Raw genomic sequence first — 18,998 nt, 5'->3', positions numbered from 1 at the left:
GCAAGTTGCTTATTTGTGGACTCTGAGGTAATGATTGGCTATCAGATTTTTAACTAAGAGCTAGTATAGGCAATACAGACATCAAGACATGGCGCTGAGGCGGCCGCTGACGTCTAATTGCTTCGTACGGCACCTGAAGTTTCTATGAGCCTACTTTTGTAAATTATACTGGAAAAATTGGAACGATATCATATTCAAGATTATAAAAAGGTTGCAACAATCCGTTTTTGTTTTAAGAAACTGATTTTAGTGATACAGAAAAAATTTCAGACCCTGGTTTTTGTATTCTAATGTATCCTAGGTAGCCCAGTCGGCCATCCTCTAGGTTCATCTTGTACGGTACAGTATAAGGTTTAGCTCAGATGAAACTCGTGAGATTACCCAGACATCACATTTGCCCTTCAGAACCATGAAGCCGTCGCTGGTTTTGAAACCTGCACGCAGCTTGTAGCGCAGCCTCGTGGGGCCTTGATAAATCTCGTCGTGCATCTACTGGGTCCGTGTCAGTCAGTGTCCCACATACTGGAGTCTCTACAAAGTGCTTGACGTTTCCTGTGATCGTTCTTATTCTCGATATTATGAGCTGGGTCTCGCGTCCACGGGGTCGACACGAACATCTTATCCTTGGCTAACCGCCAGGTTACACCGCTGTACGCACCACGATTCACCAACGTTTTTGCTACCAAAAAATGTTCTCTTTGAAGGGCACACCTTAAGTGGGGGTTTCTCGTTGGCAAGCCTCCATCCAATCGCAGGGCAGCTAGAGGTTAGGGACGCCTGGGACGACAGGCTGTCCCAGGAGTTAGGAAACCACCATCAGGCCGACAGACTGTGATTGATGAAGCAATGCATTAGGGATTTTACCCAGAACAACTCAATAGACTTTGGGTTTGTTAGGAAGCGCCAGCTTCCCTCGTAGTGTGTTTTATCACTAGACCCACTACAAAGAATTCTTTAGTTGCGAAGGTCTCGCGACTGAGCTAAGATGAACATGACCAGTGATATTAGAAGCCAAGGTGACGATGCAAGGGAGAATCGCAGCACGGAGAGAGCGCATACCGTTAAAGCTATTATTTAAACGGAAGCGACGACCACGTCATGCACGACCAGAGTTCCGCAGCCAATTTTCGCCACCGTTTCTGCTTCAAAGGTAACGTCTACGTCGAGAGATGCCCGGATAGAGTGGCTAAAGCTCCGTAAGGAGTACGAAGAGGCTATGAAAGAGCGATGCAAGGATGGGAAGGAGGACTTTGATGCAGTGCTGCGAAGTGTTAAAAGCTCGTTCGATGTCGATTTGCTGACTACGCTGTGCGAGGCGAATTGGGGTGTTTCCAAGAGCAGTCTTACCGATGAAATTCTGCTAGAGCAGATTCACGCAATCACGGACAGCTATCAGAACCAAGTTTTGCCCCCTGTCAATGAACTTTTCGCCGTTGACTGAAAATGAACATGACTAACTCCGACATCCAGTCTCGCGTGATTGATTATTTCTCTCGTGCAACTCGTTGATCAACAAGTATGGTTTTACTAGTTTTTTCGATGGTGACAAGGGAGCTAAGAAGAAATATAAGCTTTTGGTTAATTCGTTGCCGGAAGATCTGAAAGTGAAAGTGAAGAACGAGATCTATAATCGTTGCCCAGAGGCAAGCACCAGTGTATTACGACTATCGAAACTTATCAACCAGCAGGCTCTCGAGCAAGTCATCGGGGACCGTGCCTTGAAGAGGATCGAAGGTGCAAAGCGCAAGCCGGTGCCGAGTGAGCAGCACCGAGACTTTCAGAGCAAGAAGCGTTCATTTAAGGGCCAGCAACACCAATCCGAAAAGCAGCCGAAGAAATTCACCTCGCGGGAGGTTTAAACTGTTGTTGGAAGAAATGGTCAAACATCCAAGAAAGGAGTCCCACAGAAAGGATGCAGTGGTGCGCACTATTTGAGTACATGCCCCACCGCTACCCAAGACGACCGAGATCACATTGCGGCTCAACGGGACAAGAAAGGTGGGATGCTTCCCGCGGGGAGGCACCGCTCGCCTCCGACGATTAGCTGAATGCCTGCCAACACAGACCCGCTCGGTCGTGTTGGAAGACGCCTATACGGTGCCTTTCTGTGTGGACAGTGGTGTGGACAGGTCCGGAATGAGCATGAACGTACCGGTATATGAAGATTTTGTGCGAGTTTGTCCTGAAGCTCAAATGGTGAAACTTGAAGTGCCGTTCACTTGCAAAGGAGCTGCTGGAGACCTTATTGAAGTTAAAATGACTGTGAACTCGTAGTTTAAACTACGGACAGTGGTTGGTAGCGTTCGAATCACCGAGCCAGTTGAGTGCCTTATCATTCCTGGTGACGCGACCAAGGTCTTGCTGGGTAACGACGTGCTGACCATGCTTGGCATTGACGTGAACGAGCAGCTCGATTTGCTAGTGGCCAATGCTGTCCAAGGTAGCAAAGACGATGAATTTTATGATATGAATGAACCCGAGATCGGTACGAATGTGAAGCTGAGTGATGAGATTCGTGTCGCCTTGGAAAAATTAATGGAAAAGAAAAAAAGGGTTTTCCAAAGGAACTGTTGCCTCAGTTACGGCGTATTGCTACCCGTTTCGATATCTGGAAACTGAGGCACGAATGCCGCCGATGACAATTCGTCTCAAAAACTGGTGCAAAGCCATATCGCTACAAGGCAAGGCGACATAATATAACAAGAAACTGATTTTGTGTTTGTGTCAGCTATTTTTCTCCGTTGTGCCAGCAACGTCGAGTAAGTTTCTGTCCCAAATGTACCATAAATCGGACAAATACGCGCCACAAAAAAAAATGCGATTTCGGGAAGCACAATAAGATATCAAAACAGTATATGCTAGATATAATACTGCTTGCTCCGCATGGCTTCATTCAATATCTACACCCCCTCTTCCCAGTGCGGCATCGTCTCACACAGATGCATGGCAAACCGCAAGAGTACACTGCTACTGCTTCGAAAACGCACGCCTAACTTCTCTTTGAGCAGGGAATGGCTGTGTTTGAAATAAATGCGAAAGAAGCATCTGCGGCACTTTTCCACGAAGTGGCTATCTAAGCCACATTTTAAGCTCAGTGTAGCAAGCAAACTTAAGAAAAATTAATAGCTAACAGCTAATGTGGATTAATGAGATTCAGATTAACTCGCGAGAGTTAATTTGAGGTGAGGGCAATCAGTTCAACTCGCGCGAGTTAATATAAGTCGAGGACATTAACGCTAATGTGAGTATCAGTGAAATCAACAAAATGGTCGCATCATTGCCTTTTAATTCTTTTTTGCGTTACGAACTTAAGATCGACACGAGCTCACATCTAGCTTGTTCTTCATGAACTCGACAGAATTTGCTCTGCTTATGATCCGTAGATAAGAGGTGGCCTCTTCTTCTTGTTTTGTTGTGACACAAAGTTGAGATACGTAGCGTACTTCATGTACTCGTCCGTTCGCATGAGCTGCTGGAGAACGGTACTCGAGGTTCGAGCACCTACAACATCGTCAGCAATGCCCAAGTACTTAGCAAAATCGTCCACAGAATATCCCGCTTTAAAAGACTGCCTCATCTCGGTAATAGATAGAGACCTCTCCTAATCAGGTTCCTGATCCTCCACAGGGGTATGGTGAGACCGCAATCGACGTTAGTGCTGCTCATTTGGTGAAGGGAGCATCGCTTGGTTTGAGTTCACGAGCGCGCTGCTAGAAATGAAGAGAGTTGCCACCGTGGCTGCGAACACGTAAGGAAGACGCATGTGTATATCGCAGCCTGAGAGGTGGAGAGCAAATTTCAAAGTGAGTGGCTTTGAATACTACTCCACGGGCGGGGGGGGGCTCTTGTGGAGGAGGCTATTAATATCGTAGTAGCACTTACAATCCATATGTTTTACCTTTAGTGTACAGTACAATGCACTGTATATACGGTTACAACATAGCGACCATGGGAGATATTACCGTAAATGAGACCTGCTGTGAATTCACACTCTGATGCTACCCAAAATCGTAGCCTGTTTTCTACTCATACGACGTACGCATTGATCTTTTAATGCGATCAGTGATAAGGTTCTCAGTTTTTTTTATTTTCAGAATTTTTCGAAGCTAATCCTGCTATCTCTTAACTACTGTAAATGTTTATTCTTCGAGCCTTACACATTAAGCTAAGATATAGTTTCCTGTGAAACTGGCGTGCATAAGTGATGATGTAAATTTCCCTTTTGTACAAAATACACCCGGAACTTTGTTCAGTCAAGTAGATATCAACGCCACGACTAATACTTTGAAGTATTATGGTGACACAGAAGTCCTTTTCAGTAAGCGTAAAGGTCGTCGGATTAATTTGCATAGGGAATCCACAGCGATCTTGTGCTCTTGTCAAAAGTACCCCGATCCAAATGATCCGATATAAAGGGGTATATTAAGTAGATGCTACTCTTATTCAGGGGGACTTCTCTACCTCAGTTTCGGTACTGTAGATTTAGCTGTAACAGGAAACCCGCCTGTGCCTGTATTTGGAAAAATATCGAGTTGATTAAACATTTGCAAACAGCTTAAGTTCAATATGGGCGATCTGTGAATAAATTTAGGCCGTGTTCAGCTTGCAGGGGCAAATCCAGCTTGTTCGAAAATAAGCTAGAGCTGTAGAACAGTCGTTTTGTTAAGAAAAATAAAGATAAAATAAGTGATCGTGTTCCATCAGAAAAAGACTGGATTCGAAGGCGCAAAGCAGGACGATTCAAAATTCAACCCAAAGCTTAATTTTGAAACCAGTCGTTTGGAGCTATCCTGCTGTATGTCATTTTTTGTGTTTCTTAGCGGAATAAAGCTGGTTGAGACATTCCAGCTCTATAATACCAATTACAGCTGGTTTTAGCTTAAATCGAACACGGCCTTAGGGGTCTGTGATTTTCGCCTCCCATCCGATTACCCTTAGCTTCTGTTCGTTTTATTTAGCGGCATAATTGATAAAAACCACAATACCGATAGCGGTTGCATCGTCCATCTTGGTTGTTGACGCACTTAGACGGATGGTGTGACCAATCAATCGCTTCGTCCCCCACACCCGAGCGATACTTACATGCGCAAGGTCTATCCAGCGTTGAACTAGTTTAGAGAGCGGTAGCTTTTTTTTCACCGTCCCTGTCTGTGTAGCTTAAGAGCTGGGATACCCGTACGAACGGGGTGGACCGGTGGAAGGTTTCCGGTAGAACCCGTTCACTTATCACTTCTCAATTGTCTTGTGGCCAACAACTCACCTACGAACCTGATGATGAAGTCCCTCTACGCTGTCAATTTGGTCTTACTCCTGCTGCTTGCATTTTTTGCTCCTGCCCCCGCTACAAGGGAATTGAATATGAGGGCCGCCCCTAGCGATTCAACTCGCGTTGTCGACTACGCCACGACTGAGAGGCTTCTAAGGGCCCACAGTAGTGACAAGGAAGAACAAAAAGAAGAAGAGGAAAGGGCAATTTCGATAAATTTTTCAAGCCTGGAGAAAATCTTTAAAAAAGTTACGTCAGCCAAAACTACGGAGCTGCAAGGAATGCTTAAGGCTGACGAGGCCCTTGGGAGTGCTTTCAAGACGCTAAAACTTGGTACAATGCGGATTGGCAAGGATGGCTCTGTCGATCCCAAGATGGTGGCAAAATTTCTGTCAAGTCGCAATTTCAAGATTTGGTCCCAGCACGCCGTCAAGATCAACAAAGATGATCCCTATGGCGAGATGCTTAAAGCACTCACAAATGTCTTTGGTGAGAAAAATGTGGCGATGATGATCCTAGTCGGGAACCTGTCCAGAAACTCGCGCGACGTCGCAAAGAAGTTAGAAAAGGCCCAGTTCTACAAGTGGTACTTCGTTGATAAGTACAAGACAGCAGATGAGGTTTTCACGAACGTGCTGAAAGCTGATCGAAATAGAATTCATGGGTATGGTCGGGAGAAAGAAATTTGGGGAGATTACGCGAAGTACGTCACGACCACAGTGATGAAATATTGATAAACCAAGTTTCCAGCACTTCTCTTGTTTTGGGTTAACATATAGTGGATTACGTATGAATCAATGTATGGGTTTTAAATCCAGTTTAGAATCCTTTTATACTCATACTATGTAGTAATACTACCTCCGTTCTGAAAAAGATAACCATTTCAAATTATATTACAGCCTTCCCAACAAAATACTACCTCCGTTCTGAAAAAGATAACCATTTCAAATTATATTACAGCCTACCCAAAACTATACCCCCTCTATGCCGATCACTTTTTGGATTTCGAATCTCCCGCGCTTTCCCGACCAGACTGGCTCCCGCTCCTTTGAAAGCTGTCACCTGGGGGAGATCACAGACAGTGAGCGCCAGGCCGTCTGGGAGTCCTTACTGCTTCGCAGCGTGGGAGGAGTGCTCAAACATGGAGAGATCGTTCGTGTTGCAGCGTTCTTCCGTGTGGGCCGCCAAGTTGTCGAACGAATTTGGAGGCGTGGAATTAATTCGATGGGAGATCGAGTAGCAGCCGTGGTCAAGTCAAGGAAGAGCGCATGTGGTAGGAAGAAGGTGAATCGAGCTGAGCTGTGCGAGAGAATCGCTGCAGTTCCTGTCAATGAGCGCGAAAACCAGCGTCTGCTTCAGCGCGCGTCTGCTATTTGGCTCAGCAGCTGATCTAGGAAGGCTACATACGGCGTGCGCTCAGACAGACCCGTCCACTACTTACACCCACGCACAAGTTTGCGCGCCTCCGGCACAAGGACAAGCAAGTACGAGCTGGCACTCTCCCTAAGTCACTGCCTTGTGACGCTATCTCACTCGCCAATGCTAACGCGTACATGCTGCTTTTTGCAGCGAGCAGCCCCCCCACCGCCTACCGCTGAAGTTCTAGAAGCCCCACTGAGCGCCCCTTCATAATGTGGCGATATAGTTGCCGTCTTAGATCCGTGTTTGTATCTGTAGTTGCACGGCGGAGCATGAACGCCTGTGCCTTGCTTAGTTTCTCACTGTCAGCTCTCGGTCATAAAGCTAGCTAGCCAGCCTCTCACAAATTAATAAAGGGTCAAATGAACGAGGCGGAGCGCTGCGCAAAAAAAAACAAATGGTTATCTTTTTCCGAGCGGAGGTAGTAGTAGTACTACTGTACTACTACGTAGTACTACATGTACTACTAGTAGTAGTAGCAATTGAAGAAGCGATACTTAAGTAATGGAGACGTTCTCGTTCGGCCTAGAGGTCTACTACATCATACCAGAAGATGAATCCCGTTAAGATAGCACTTTAGACTTGTTCTTCTTCGTCCGAGTCGCCCTCGTTTTCGCTTACGATTTCGTTTCTACTACTACAGTAGTAGTACCATGTAAATATGTTCTGCTCTCTTTTCGACACCAGTCTAACGTGAGAGTATCGATGCGGTTGGATTTGTCTCTAAGAGCGCATCCAACGGATCGTAGCAGCGGGCAATACTCCGTCACTGCCTCCCAGAATGTATCTCCGTACATTTTGTTTTTTATAATGTATCTGTGAGTTGGATGCAGTCGACATCGACCCAAAGGCACATTAGTGCAGGACATGCCTTCAGCACAGCACGAGCTTCAGTAGCCAAGACGCCATACCTCGGAGGATGTTAGAATGCACCTTAATTGGTCAAATATGTAGCCAATAGAAAAGGTTCAAACATCCTACTTCTTAAGGAAACTTAATAAGTAAACACATTGCCGAGGGATGTTAATGGCGAGGAGGACGCGTGGCGCGTACGCTTGAAAAGGCCTCCTCACTTTGAAACTGACGGCCTATTACATAGAGCTTAATATTTCAGATACGTACGGAGACTAAGGCTCATGGTTAAAGGACACAATAGGAGTGCCTTTCCATGGGGAGGACTACACCATGTGGCGAGACAAGTGCTAACGCACATAGAGACGCTGTATGAGAAATACCAGCGAGGGTTGTTGGAAAAGGACCAGTTTGAGGCTACGGTTGTCATGATGGACTTCCTTGAGGGTACGCCTGAGAAACCCATCATTTCGGTGGAGGGAAATATTTCTCAAAAGGAGGCGAAGGCCAGGCGTTGGCGCCACCAACACTGGACTAGGGCTCGGTCCGAGCTGTTGAACTTATTCAACCAAGCGTTGCCTAACGTTTTCATGAGTGGGCTGCCGGATCAAGTGTCCAGAATGAATCCCTGTGACATATGGAAGGAGCTCGAGCAAAAGTACGGGCTCGGGGATGCAGGAGGCGTAATCGAGCTGCGCCGCCGGTGGGAGCGTCTTCTCGCAGCGAACTGGACCAATCTGGGGGCCCTATTCGCCCAGTTAAAGATGCTGCGTAACGACATTAACAGGAAGATGAGGGGTCTGGTTGGCAAGGACATGGTGACCGAGACCTGGCTGTGCATGGAAGTGTTGGCGTTACTACCTAGCGAGTTTTGGGGAGGCACAATCATCATGACTGAAGAGTGGTTTTCTATTGAAAACGTGGAGACGAGTCTTCGCCGCGTTTTCGGTGATCGATCGAGGAAGGAAGCCACGATGCTGACTGATAAGAGACGCCCAGTGACTGTCAATGCGGCAAAAAAGTTTACGGGGAAGAAAAGGAACCAAGGACGATCTCTGAAGTGGCAGTAAGCGAGTGTTATTACTGCTTTGAAGATGGCCACTGAAAGAAGGCCTGCCCAGTGTTAGCGGCTGACCGCAGCCCGAAAAGGGCTGGAGGCAAGCTGCTTCGTTCAAACATACGGGCGGCTCCTGTCACCGAAACAAAGCGAGCGATGACGGTCAAGAAGGGGGGCAAGTCGACTACCAAGAGGGTGAAGGTGAACCAAGACGAAGAAAGGACCCCAGCTCAAGCTGCCAAGTTCGACCTCAATTTAAACAAGGCAATTGAGGATGCTGACGAACTTGAGTACAAGGGGAGTGTTCCAGCGAGTGAAGGAAGCGAAGATGAGGCACCGATGCACTCAATGGAGATTGATGATGAGGTACGGAGAAGATACCCTGAGTATCTTTCTAAATTGAGGGAGTTGAATCAGGCTGATAATCTATGGGTGGATGATACAGGAGCTGGACACGCTATAAGTTCGGATAGAAGGTGGTTCAGCCAGCTTGGCAAAGGACGGACTCATATCTTTGAATATGGAAACGGAGGCACCTCGTCAACCAAGCTCCAAGGGACAGTGAGATTTAGTATTCTCAAATCCAGAGGGTACTATAGTGATATCTCAATACAAAATGTTGCCTTTGATAAAGAGTGCGGTAGTAACTTGCTTAGTGCATATTATCTTGCCACACAAGGGTATCACCACATTCAGTCAAAAGGTGGGCAGTATTTGTACTCCTTGATAGTAAAAACCGATTCATATTTGCTGCAGTTGCAATAGATGAGGTATACTATATACCGAGTAGGAAACTGGAAATTAATTCAAGAGTACTATCCGTCGATAGTACTTCTCAATCGAAAATACAAAAGACGTTGAAGGAGTGGCACCTGAGGCTAGGTCATGTTGGTAAAGGCAGACTGATGAACATTCTGGCTGGCAGAGTAATCAGAGATGCACCCCAGTTATCTAGAAAGAAAATGGAACTGGTATCATCTTTCTGTCGTACATGTGTGCTGGCAAAATCACGGCGAATGTCTTATAGGAATAAGGTGACAGATAAGGTATCTGAGCCTTTGCACACATTGCATATGGACTCATTGGGAAAAATAAGACCACAGGGCCTCTATAATACTACCGGGCACAAGTATGCTCTAGCAATAGTAGATGATGCCACTGCTTATAAATGGTATTTTGCTCTGAAGTCTCTGAAAGAGGTTGGGGTTATTGTTAAAACCCAAATTAAGCAGCTGGAGAAACAATTCCCATACAAGGTAAAACGGATAAGGACCGACGGCGGTACAGAATTTGTCAACGAATTCTTAAAAGGGTTACTGCGATAAAAGTGGGATCATGTTCCAAAAGTCAAATGTGGAGTCTCAAGAGGAAAATGGGTCTGCTGAGCGAGCTCACCAGACAATAATGGGTAAAGTTAGATGCGCGTTAATAGGATCGGGTATGGCTGCTAAATGGTGGCCAGAGGCATTAAGATATATGACAGCAATAACTAATAGGATACCAACAGCCCGGCTTAAGGGTAAAAGTCCATACGAAGCGCTGTTTGGTACCAAACCAACAGGAATTGAGCTTCACATATGGGGCAGTACGTGCTACGCCCATGTACCAAAATCTAAACGACCCAATCCGAAGCTTAGTGAGCGGGCGCTAGAGCGCAAACTTCTTGGGCTTTCTGAAGATTACAAAGGGTATCGTCTACTCGATATTAAAGGAAATAGGTACATTAACGCTCGAGATGTAAAATTTGGGCCAACATTTACTGAGGGACTGATTTAACGATCGTTTCCGTCCGGGAAAATTGAGGAGAATGGGGAAATGGTCCTAGAAGTTGGGGAAAAGGGGAAAAGAAAACGAGAAACGGGGCTGGATGTGTCTAACAAGCGACTAAAATCTAATTCTGAGCTCGAAGAATGTGCACCGGATACTGAAACAGTGGGAGTAAAGAAACAGCGAGTTTCTGTGCCACCTATACCTCGCAGTCGTAGGAAAAGGACACCAAATTCTCGTTTAAAGGACTATTTAGTATCAATCAATGCTGTCACAATTAGCACAAAGGTGATACCGATTCCACGATCAATAAAAGAAGCGAGACGGGGACCACACGCTCAGCAGTGGGAGACTGCGCTGCAAGCTGAATTTCAGGCACTGGTTGCAAATAGTACTTGGGAAATAGTACCATTGCCAAAAGGAAGGAAAATACTAGGTTGTCACTGGGTATTTGACGTGAAGTATAACCCAGATGGAACAGTTGATAGATTTAAGGCAAGATTGGTTGTTAGGGGAAACACACAAACCCACGGTGTTGATTATAATGAGATATTCTCACCGGTGGCGCGGTATGAGTCGTTGAGATTACTACTGGCAATAGCAACGATAAAGGACCTTCATGTCCATCATATGGATGTGTCAACGGCCTTCCTAAACGGATCGCTGCTTGAGGATATTTACATGCAACAACCTCATGGGTTTAGGCATGGGGATGCGTCCAGTGTGTGCAAACTGAAGAAAAGCCTATATGGACTCAAACAAGCACCTCGCATCTGGTATGCACTCCTCAATAAGTTCCTGGTAAGCCTAGGGTTTTGTCGGTGCAAAAAGGAGTACTGTTTGTACCGTCAAAAGTGGGAGGTAAAAGGAGTAACGCATATAGTACTGGTCTGCGTCTACGTGGATGATATTACTATAGCATCTAGTAGTATGACATTGATGCAAAAGGTGAAGAGCCAACTGGCTTCTAGATTTACTATGAAGGACCTAGGTGATATCCATTATCTACTGAAGATGGAGATTAAAAGGGATAGGGCAAATATGATTTTGAGTATGTCCCAACACAAGTATATAATGGACTTACTACAAAAGTTCGATATGACTGACTGTAACTCAGAACCAACACCACAGGCAAAGAGTATAGTACTTGAGAAAGAGGAAAAATTAAGTCCAGATGAAATCTCAGCACAACCATTCGATTACAGAGGTTTTAGTTGGGCTCACTGATGTACCTTGTACGTGGTACACGCCCAGATATAGCAAATGCTATCAGAGAAATTAAGTAAATTCCTGTCATGCTATAATAAGAGCCATTATAAGGCAGCCCAGAGAGTACTAAAGTATCTGAAAGGGACGTCGACGTACGGACTCGTATTTGACGGGAAAAAGTAAGGAAGTGATATATGAGCTGTACACAGACGCGAGCTTCGCGAATGCTAATGAGAACCGAAAGTCAGTAACTGGGTATGTGAGTATTATGGCAGACGCGTGTATTACTTGGAAAAGTTCAAGACAAAGTACTGTTAGCCTCCATACAGCGCAGGCTGAATTAATAGCCGCGAGTGAAGGTATTAAAGAAAGCGAATGGTTATGGGTACTATTAGAGGAATTGGGATTTAAGCAAACACAGCCGATCATGTGTTGGTGTGATAATAAGGGGGGCAATTAGTATTATAAAAGACCCAGCAAATCATACATCGACAAAACACATTGATATCAAAGGACTGTATGCTCGAGAGATTCATGATAAGGGAAGAATAGTAGTTTCATACTGCAACACAAATGATATGATTGCAGATTCCCTCACAAAGGCACTGCCTCAAACTCAATTTGAGAAACTCAGAAGTCTCATGGGGGTAAAGAACCTATGCCTCCCCTTACCACAATAGGTGTGGGGTATTTGGACTTTCTGGCACCGTGTATCACAAGATACAGTGAAGTTGAAGAGCCACCATGTGGCATATCCAAGCGCCCGGCGCAAGTTGAAGTTCAAAGATACTTCTCAAGTTGAAGGTCGAAAGATACTCTTAAGTTGAAGTGCACCAAGGAAAAGACTTATGCGGTTACAGCTGCTCACACTCAACAATAAGACGTAACGTTATGATATTGGTTAACTCTCAGACGTTCACATGTCAATGGTTATGGACTAGACTACGACAGAACACGATAACGTGCTGAAATCAAGTAAGAGCCACCGTTGACCGCATCTAGTAAGGGAGGGGCAAGCCCCAGCCGTGCTTAGTTGGAACTAATGCCGAAGCGCTCCCCAGTCTCTGGAAGTGGTGGTATCACAGACCGAAGCCTGGGACGTTTTGCTTGACTGTCATAGCCCCCCCGGAGGGTTTAGTAGCGGCCATAGGCGCTAAGTCGAACCGTGAATGCTGAACGCAAATTTGAGAGTGAATGGATTGAAGGAAATTGGTTCCAGCAAAGACAAAAAAGGTAGAGGTGCAATTTAGAGGCAGAAACCATCGGGAAATCGGAAAAGGAAAATTGGTTGGGTCACAAATTCTGGAAATAAGGGAATAGGTATGTGGAATGGAACGTCACAAATTTCAGGTGTCGCAACATTTAGGAGCCACCTATTTTGGATCACCGGATGTGTGAAAAGTCGCCACAACGAAAAGTCACAGGATATCTCCAAAAGGTCGCTACTTGATTTAGGACAAAGTAGATCATATGTGATCAAAACAGGATAGGAAAGAGTGTAGGAAAACCAGAAGTAGCCCAAAAGTACGAAAGGTCGTATGGTATTTCTGCTGAACAAGTCGCAATTGGATTAAGGATAAGACGAGTCATATGAGACCACAGAAGTGAAAAGGAGGATGTGCTTGAACTTTTAGTGGGAGTGTTAGAATGCACCTTAATTGGTCAAATATGTAGCCAATAGAAAAGGTTCAAACATCCTACTTCTTAAGGAAACTTAATAAGTAAACACATTGCCGAGGAATGTTAATGGCGAGGAGGACGCGTGGCGCGCCCGCTTGAAAGGCCTCCTCACTTTGAGACTGACGGCCTATTACATAGAGCTTAATAGAGGATGTGTGAATGGGCCTAACTTAGGCCCTAAGGCCTATCGGCTGGGATTCCTGGGATTTCGGAACTCTCGCTTTTCATTGGTGCACGAACATCTACAGAAGTTGGGCGATTTGTGCAAAAACAGAAAATCTGGGGTACCGTTCTCCGATCCCAGAAAAAAAATTGAAGATCGGAGAACGAATCCCCAGCTGGGATCCCAGGATGACATGTAAATCTGCCACACACAGTAAACACCAAATACCCAGCGATCGATTCTTATTAGCTCCTCGGTACACCTGCCCCTAGTCGCCGACGCTGGGATCGGTACCCGGCCGAAGAATGGGCCTAAGGCCCATTCTTATCGGCTGTTTCAGTGCTGACTGTGGTTTTAGCTTTGGCTTCAAACACGTGGAAAAATGGATCAGCAAAGGACAGACACAAACCAGTGGAAGCTCCGTAAATTGGTGCACGTGGCATTGAAAGCTCGTCGGGTTTCGAGTGAGATCCACATCTCGGGACAGTGGACATCTGCGTGCGAAATCAGTTTCTGGTGTCCGTCAAGGTATTAGTGGCCTGTCTCGCTCCGTGAAAGAACTGGTAGTTTTTTAGGCCCCTAGTTAAGTAACATCTTTCCATTGCTGCATACAGTGACGTCAAGACCTTGTCTATACCTAAGCTATGTTCTGTGTCATAGGTGTCTTCTTTAGGCCCTGGTATCTCCGTCGGGGTTGAATTACAAATTCCAGCTGGCGACAATGCGTCGCTGCAGCCTCGAATTTCCACACAATGTGCTTGCTGAACAACGGGATCCTGGACAAATCGACTCTCTTTATTCCAGGTAGAACCCCGAATAAAGTGTCCCATTATATTTCCATTTTCAACAAGCTCCTATGGTTCTTCTTTTTTTTTAGTTCCCTCTGGTCTCGACGTTGTGGTATTATGCCGTGTTGTCTTTAGGTCTCACTGCGTTGTCTAGTGCCAGAGTCATCGTAGTTCGATGAGAGTGCCACGGAAAATAAAATGCTTCTGCATACTAAAGCTACGTCTTTCAGGCCAAGTGAAGAATGGCCAGGTCTTAGATGATATACGAATTAGTACCAAAAAAAATTGGCGTCGGGTTAATAATATCACACCAAATTTAAAAGCATTACACCGCTCACGCTAATTACAGACAACGACGGTGAAAGTCCCCCCCGTAGATATTTAGGTATTTCCAATACAAAATGAGAAGGGCCAACAAGACAAAAAACTCGACCCCCTGCGCGGTATCACCTTCGATTGGTCAAAATAAAATAAAACAAAATTGTAAAAAAACGAATAAACAACCAGAAAGACAACATGCATGTACGTGTGTGTTTTGATCTACACCATCACTACAGTTTTTTAAAGTTTGTTTTTTAAGCTTTTAATAACACACTCCGTAGATATGCTCTCCCACGCTCTAATCATGCGCTTTTCTTTTACTTTGTCTCGTAGCCATTTATTAGCAGTCATTTTTTAAGTGGTCCCATAACTCCCACATCAAGTGGCTGACTAACAGAGGTGCTGCTAGCAGGAACAGGGACCACAATTGCAGAGGTCTCTTCTGCCACAATTCTCTGGCCAACTTCAGAAACGTGCGTGTTAAAGTTTTCCAGCAAGAGGACCGCGAGGGCGTCAATTTCGTACTTGAGAAAGCTCAAACGCACGTTTGCCACACCGTGGCGTTCATCCAGCCGTTTTCTTGGACGGTATACACGTGGCGAGCATGACACGCTGGAATCTCATCCGTCTCCACGCTCCCGTTCGGCATTCCTCGTAGTGTAAACAGTTTTGGCAGTTTTTTCTTGTAATATAAATTAGTTAGCTTATAGCATAATAATGACCGCTAAACGATAAAAGCATAAAAACTAGAAACTAAGACATGGTAAGAGCTGCAGTGAGACTACCAGATTTTTTTAATGCGCTTCACTTTAGCGAGGTCACGACGTCCTATGAGGGCCCAAACCTTGTGTGGTGGCGTGTCGAAGTAAATTGCAATCTTATCGACGTTGTACATCGTGGACTTTAAAAACAATCAAGATCTATATAGGCTTTCGCTATTGCAAGTCATGGTACTCCGGCAAAAACATTGCCTACCGCTGCAGCACGTCGAGAGCTTCTGGGTGCAAGGCAGTGTTAAGATAATACCGAGGACTGAGTGGCGCGTAGAGGGTGATTACAGCTGTTGCCGAGGTGTCGTGGTGAATGGCAGGCTTGCCAATGAAACGGACGCCATGAAGAAGATGACAGATCGACTAGCTACAGAGAATCCTGGAATATCAGAGGGTGACATTTGGGACCAAGTCTGTGCTGATTTCTACGGACCTGACAGAGAAGAACTTCATGAAGGACTTACAGAAGAGCAGGTTATTGGTCGTGTCCGACACTTTCGTCGTCGAAACTATGGTGGTGATATTCACGGGCCGTTGAAGTCCACCCTTGCTCAAAATTCAAAGACTCGACCATTCCGTCTTTTACGCTTTCACCTCGTTATGACCCATCCGGATCCGAAAGAGCCGCCTAACCGAATTCTTGGGCCCCCACATTACAAGAGTTACTGCTGTACAACCATATGTAACTTTTCATCGACGGGACTGTTCGATATGTGCTAAGAGAAATTCATCAGTGTTTGATCGTCATGATTGATGATCCTGCGCGCAATATGTTCACACCTGCCCATTTCGTGAAATGCACGTCCAAGACGGAGTCTATATACGAACCCATCCTTCACGTGATCTACCGCGACACTGACAGGAAGATGACTCCAACGGAGATAGTTTGTGTCTTTAAAATCAGTTTGGTTTCCTCGGTACAGTATCAGTTTCCAAACGCTGAAGGTTCTTTTTTCTCGCTTTAAACAGGCACTGGGTCGACGCATGAAGAACGAGCGTATCTTGAAAGAAGAAGCAACCGTCGCAATGCTCCCGGTGCTCTCGACGTTCTAACGGTGATTGGCCCCGAGCTATTGACCCAAAAGGCATCCGCTTGGATAAAATTAGAAACAAAACGACGATGTGAAACTAAAGGGTGTGTGTATTCACGTCAAAAGTGGCGGAGCTTTTGGCAGGAAGAACTGGCGCGAGCGACACTTCAAAACGGAGTGGAATTTGTTTGGTATCGCCAACACAGTTGTAGCCCGCACCAATAACACCGTAGAGAGATTCAACAGGGAAATGAATACAGCCTCCAAGCCACATCGGAACCTTCGACACTTTGTAGCGACTATTGCAAGGATCTCGACTCGATATGTGCAAAGACAGAGTAGTATGTGGGCTTCGCTGTAAAACGCAGCGCCCTCCGGGCATTCAGCTTCCTTTGGCACCAGAATGATCTAATTTCGAGGCTCCTCTGGATTACGAGGACAAATACGACGAGGAGGTGACTTTCAAATCCGATAGCTCTTTAGAATCAATTGAATATAGGGAAGAAGAAGCTTCCTCATCGAACGAAGACGCGAGTCCTGGTGATATAGAGTCAGCTGAATCTTTAGCTCACGACATTAACAAGTACGCTGACTCGTATGATTTTCCGCTCGACCGGGACGGCGGCCAGCGCTACGAGGAGCGGAGTGATGTAGACAACTGATAGCTGTTAGTAGTCTGAGAGAAGACTTTCACGTAGCTCATGCATAAACTCAGTTGAATACCAACCTCACTGTAAAACTAAGTATGTCACTAGACCATTTCGTTGCCCGGATGTTGAACCTGACCTGAAGAATTAACGGGATCAAGTATTCTGGTAAAGACATCATGTAAATACGGGCAGTAAAAATATCTTTGCTCTCTGCACCCACTTAGCCATGTTTGAATCGCTTAGGTGCGCCAACATTGGAGCTTGCATTCGCGTACAACAAACAAAATCACCTCGAGTCATTTACAGAGTGATTCCATCTTCGGCTTTCTAAAAGTAATGATCATCATGAGGTACGGAAATATGTCGTTTTATCTTCTCATAATATTGTATTTAATAAAACAATTTTAATGCGTGTAGTGCGTATTACAAAACTTTGGAGCAGTACAGTATATACGATGATGTTTCACATTGAGGTCGGTTTAGAATCAGCGCTTCAGTTTTGGGTAGAGACACAGTACACCGCTCACGCTAATTAGTCGTGGTGCGAATATAGTCGTACTTCGTACCTATGAGGGACAAGAGAGTGCTAACGTATAATATGAATTAGAGTGCGGCACTCTATTTTTTTACGGTGCGGTAAAATCGAAATCGCGCACTCTATTTTATGCGCACTCTATTCCGACATATCACCAGCACTGACAGCTCAGGTGGTTAAGACACCAGGGTTTATTGAGGGCTCCAAGTGGGAGCAGGGTTGTCGCGGGTTCGATTCCCATCGAATACGTTAATTCTCCGTGCTGAAATGGTAAGTCTCCTTGTGTATTGTCATTAATCTAGCTGCAAGCCCGACTAACATATTTTTTGCTGCTGCTTAATCCTCAATGACGATGTCGTCCAGCGTCTCCATGATGTGCTCGAAATTTTCACAGTCGTCAACTCTTCCGCTATCGACGTCAGCACTGTCGTGGCTACGAAGTTCCCAAGCCACGCAGAACTTGGTTCCGTACACGTCGTGGCGAGCAACATGCCACGAAGTAGGATCGTCGCTAAAGCCACAGATCGAAACGATTTTCGCAACGACAGAGTCTGGCGTCTTTCGCCACGCTTTCATTACCCATGCTGCGACAAATTCAACCGCAGGCGGGCGAGGGTTCCCCCTCTAGTGTAGCGAACCTGGTCCGAGTGTTTCCACTCATTGATGATCTTGCACAGGCTGTCCTTAAAGGACTTGTAGATTCCGACATCACCCGCCTGGAGGTAGGGCGTCAAGCCTCCCCGGATCACGACCATGCCGACGTCCTTCTCCTGGCATCGCTGCTTGATCTTCTTGGCGATATGCGCCCGCATCGAGTCCCAGACGACATACTGTCCAGTCGTTTTGGCTATTTCAGGAAAGTACCAATCCAGTCAGCTGAGGAGCAGGTTCTGGTCCAACCACGCTCTCTCTTGATAAGCAACGTAGCACCCGCCGACACGCTCAATTGGACCCCGCGTCTTTCGCTTCCAGATAAGACACGGCGGCAGCTTCTTCCCTGACACTGTTACTGCAAGAGCCGCAGTAATTCGCATGGACGAGAACCCAGTTGAACGAATGACGACGTGGCGTGCTCCAACCTCATCAACCGTGTGAGCTCGAGCATCCTCAAAACAGACAGCGGTCTCGTCCGTTAGAATGGTCCGGTCACGGCTCATGGATGGCTTGTGGTCGCTCAAATAGATCATGTAGGAAACCGCTCTCTCCACCAACTCGTCATCGTCGAGTGTTGTGAGGTTGGTACGCTTTCGAAGCGTTAGACGGTTGCGCTTCATGAACCCTTGCACCCACGGATCAGACGCCACGAAACGTATTGGGTCGTCTTCGTGCTGCTCTTCTGAGCGACTTGCCTGAAAGAGCGCAATCGCAGTCGCCGCTATCCACTCCCGCGTCACTTTTTCTTTCCGGAGACGCTTATCGTCCAGCAAGTCCACCAACTCGTCTTCGACAACCCCTAGATGGGGCTTTCGACCCCCGCCAAAAAGCCGAAA

General features: G+C 46.0%; 1 protein-coding gene across 1 annotated transcript; it reads left to right on the top strand.

Annotated features, from left to right (window-relative positions):
- Positions 1-5,271: 5,271 nt before the first annotated feature.
- On the top strand, positions 5,272-6,000 carry PITG_16737 (secreted RxLR effector peptide protein, putative; the record flags this gene model as incomplete). Its single annotated transcript, XM_002896912.1, has 1 exon — positions 5,272-6,000. The coding sequence occupies one exon, from the start codon at positions 5,272-5,274 to the stop codon at positions 5,998-6,000; it is 729 nt and encodes a 242-aa protein (XP_002896958.1).
- Positions 6,001-18,998: the final 12,998 nt, after the last annotated feature.

This window comes from Phytophthora infestans, genomic scaffold (assembly GCF_000142945.1).
Source record: "Phytophthora infestans T30-4 supercont1.51 genomic scaffold, whole genome shotgun sequence".
NCBI lineage: Eukaryota > Oomycota > Peronosporomycetes > Peronosporales > Peronosporaceae > Phytophthora > Phytophthora infestans.
Note: the sequence above shows the minus strand (reverse complement) of the source record. Positions and strands in the feature narration are given on the sequence as shown.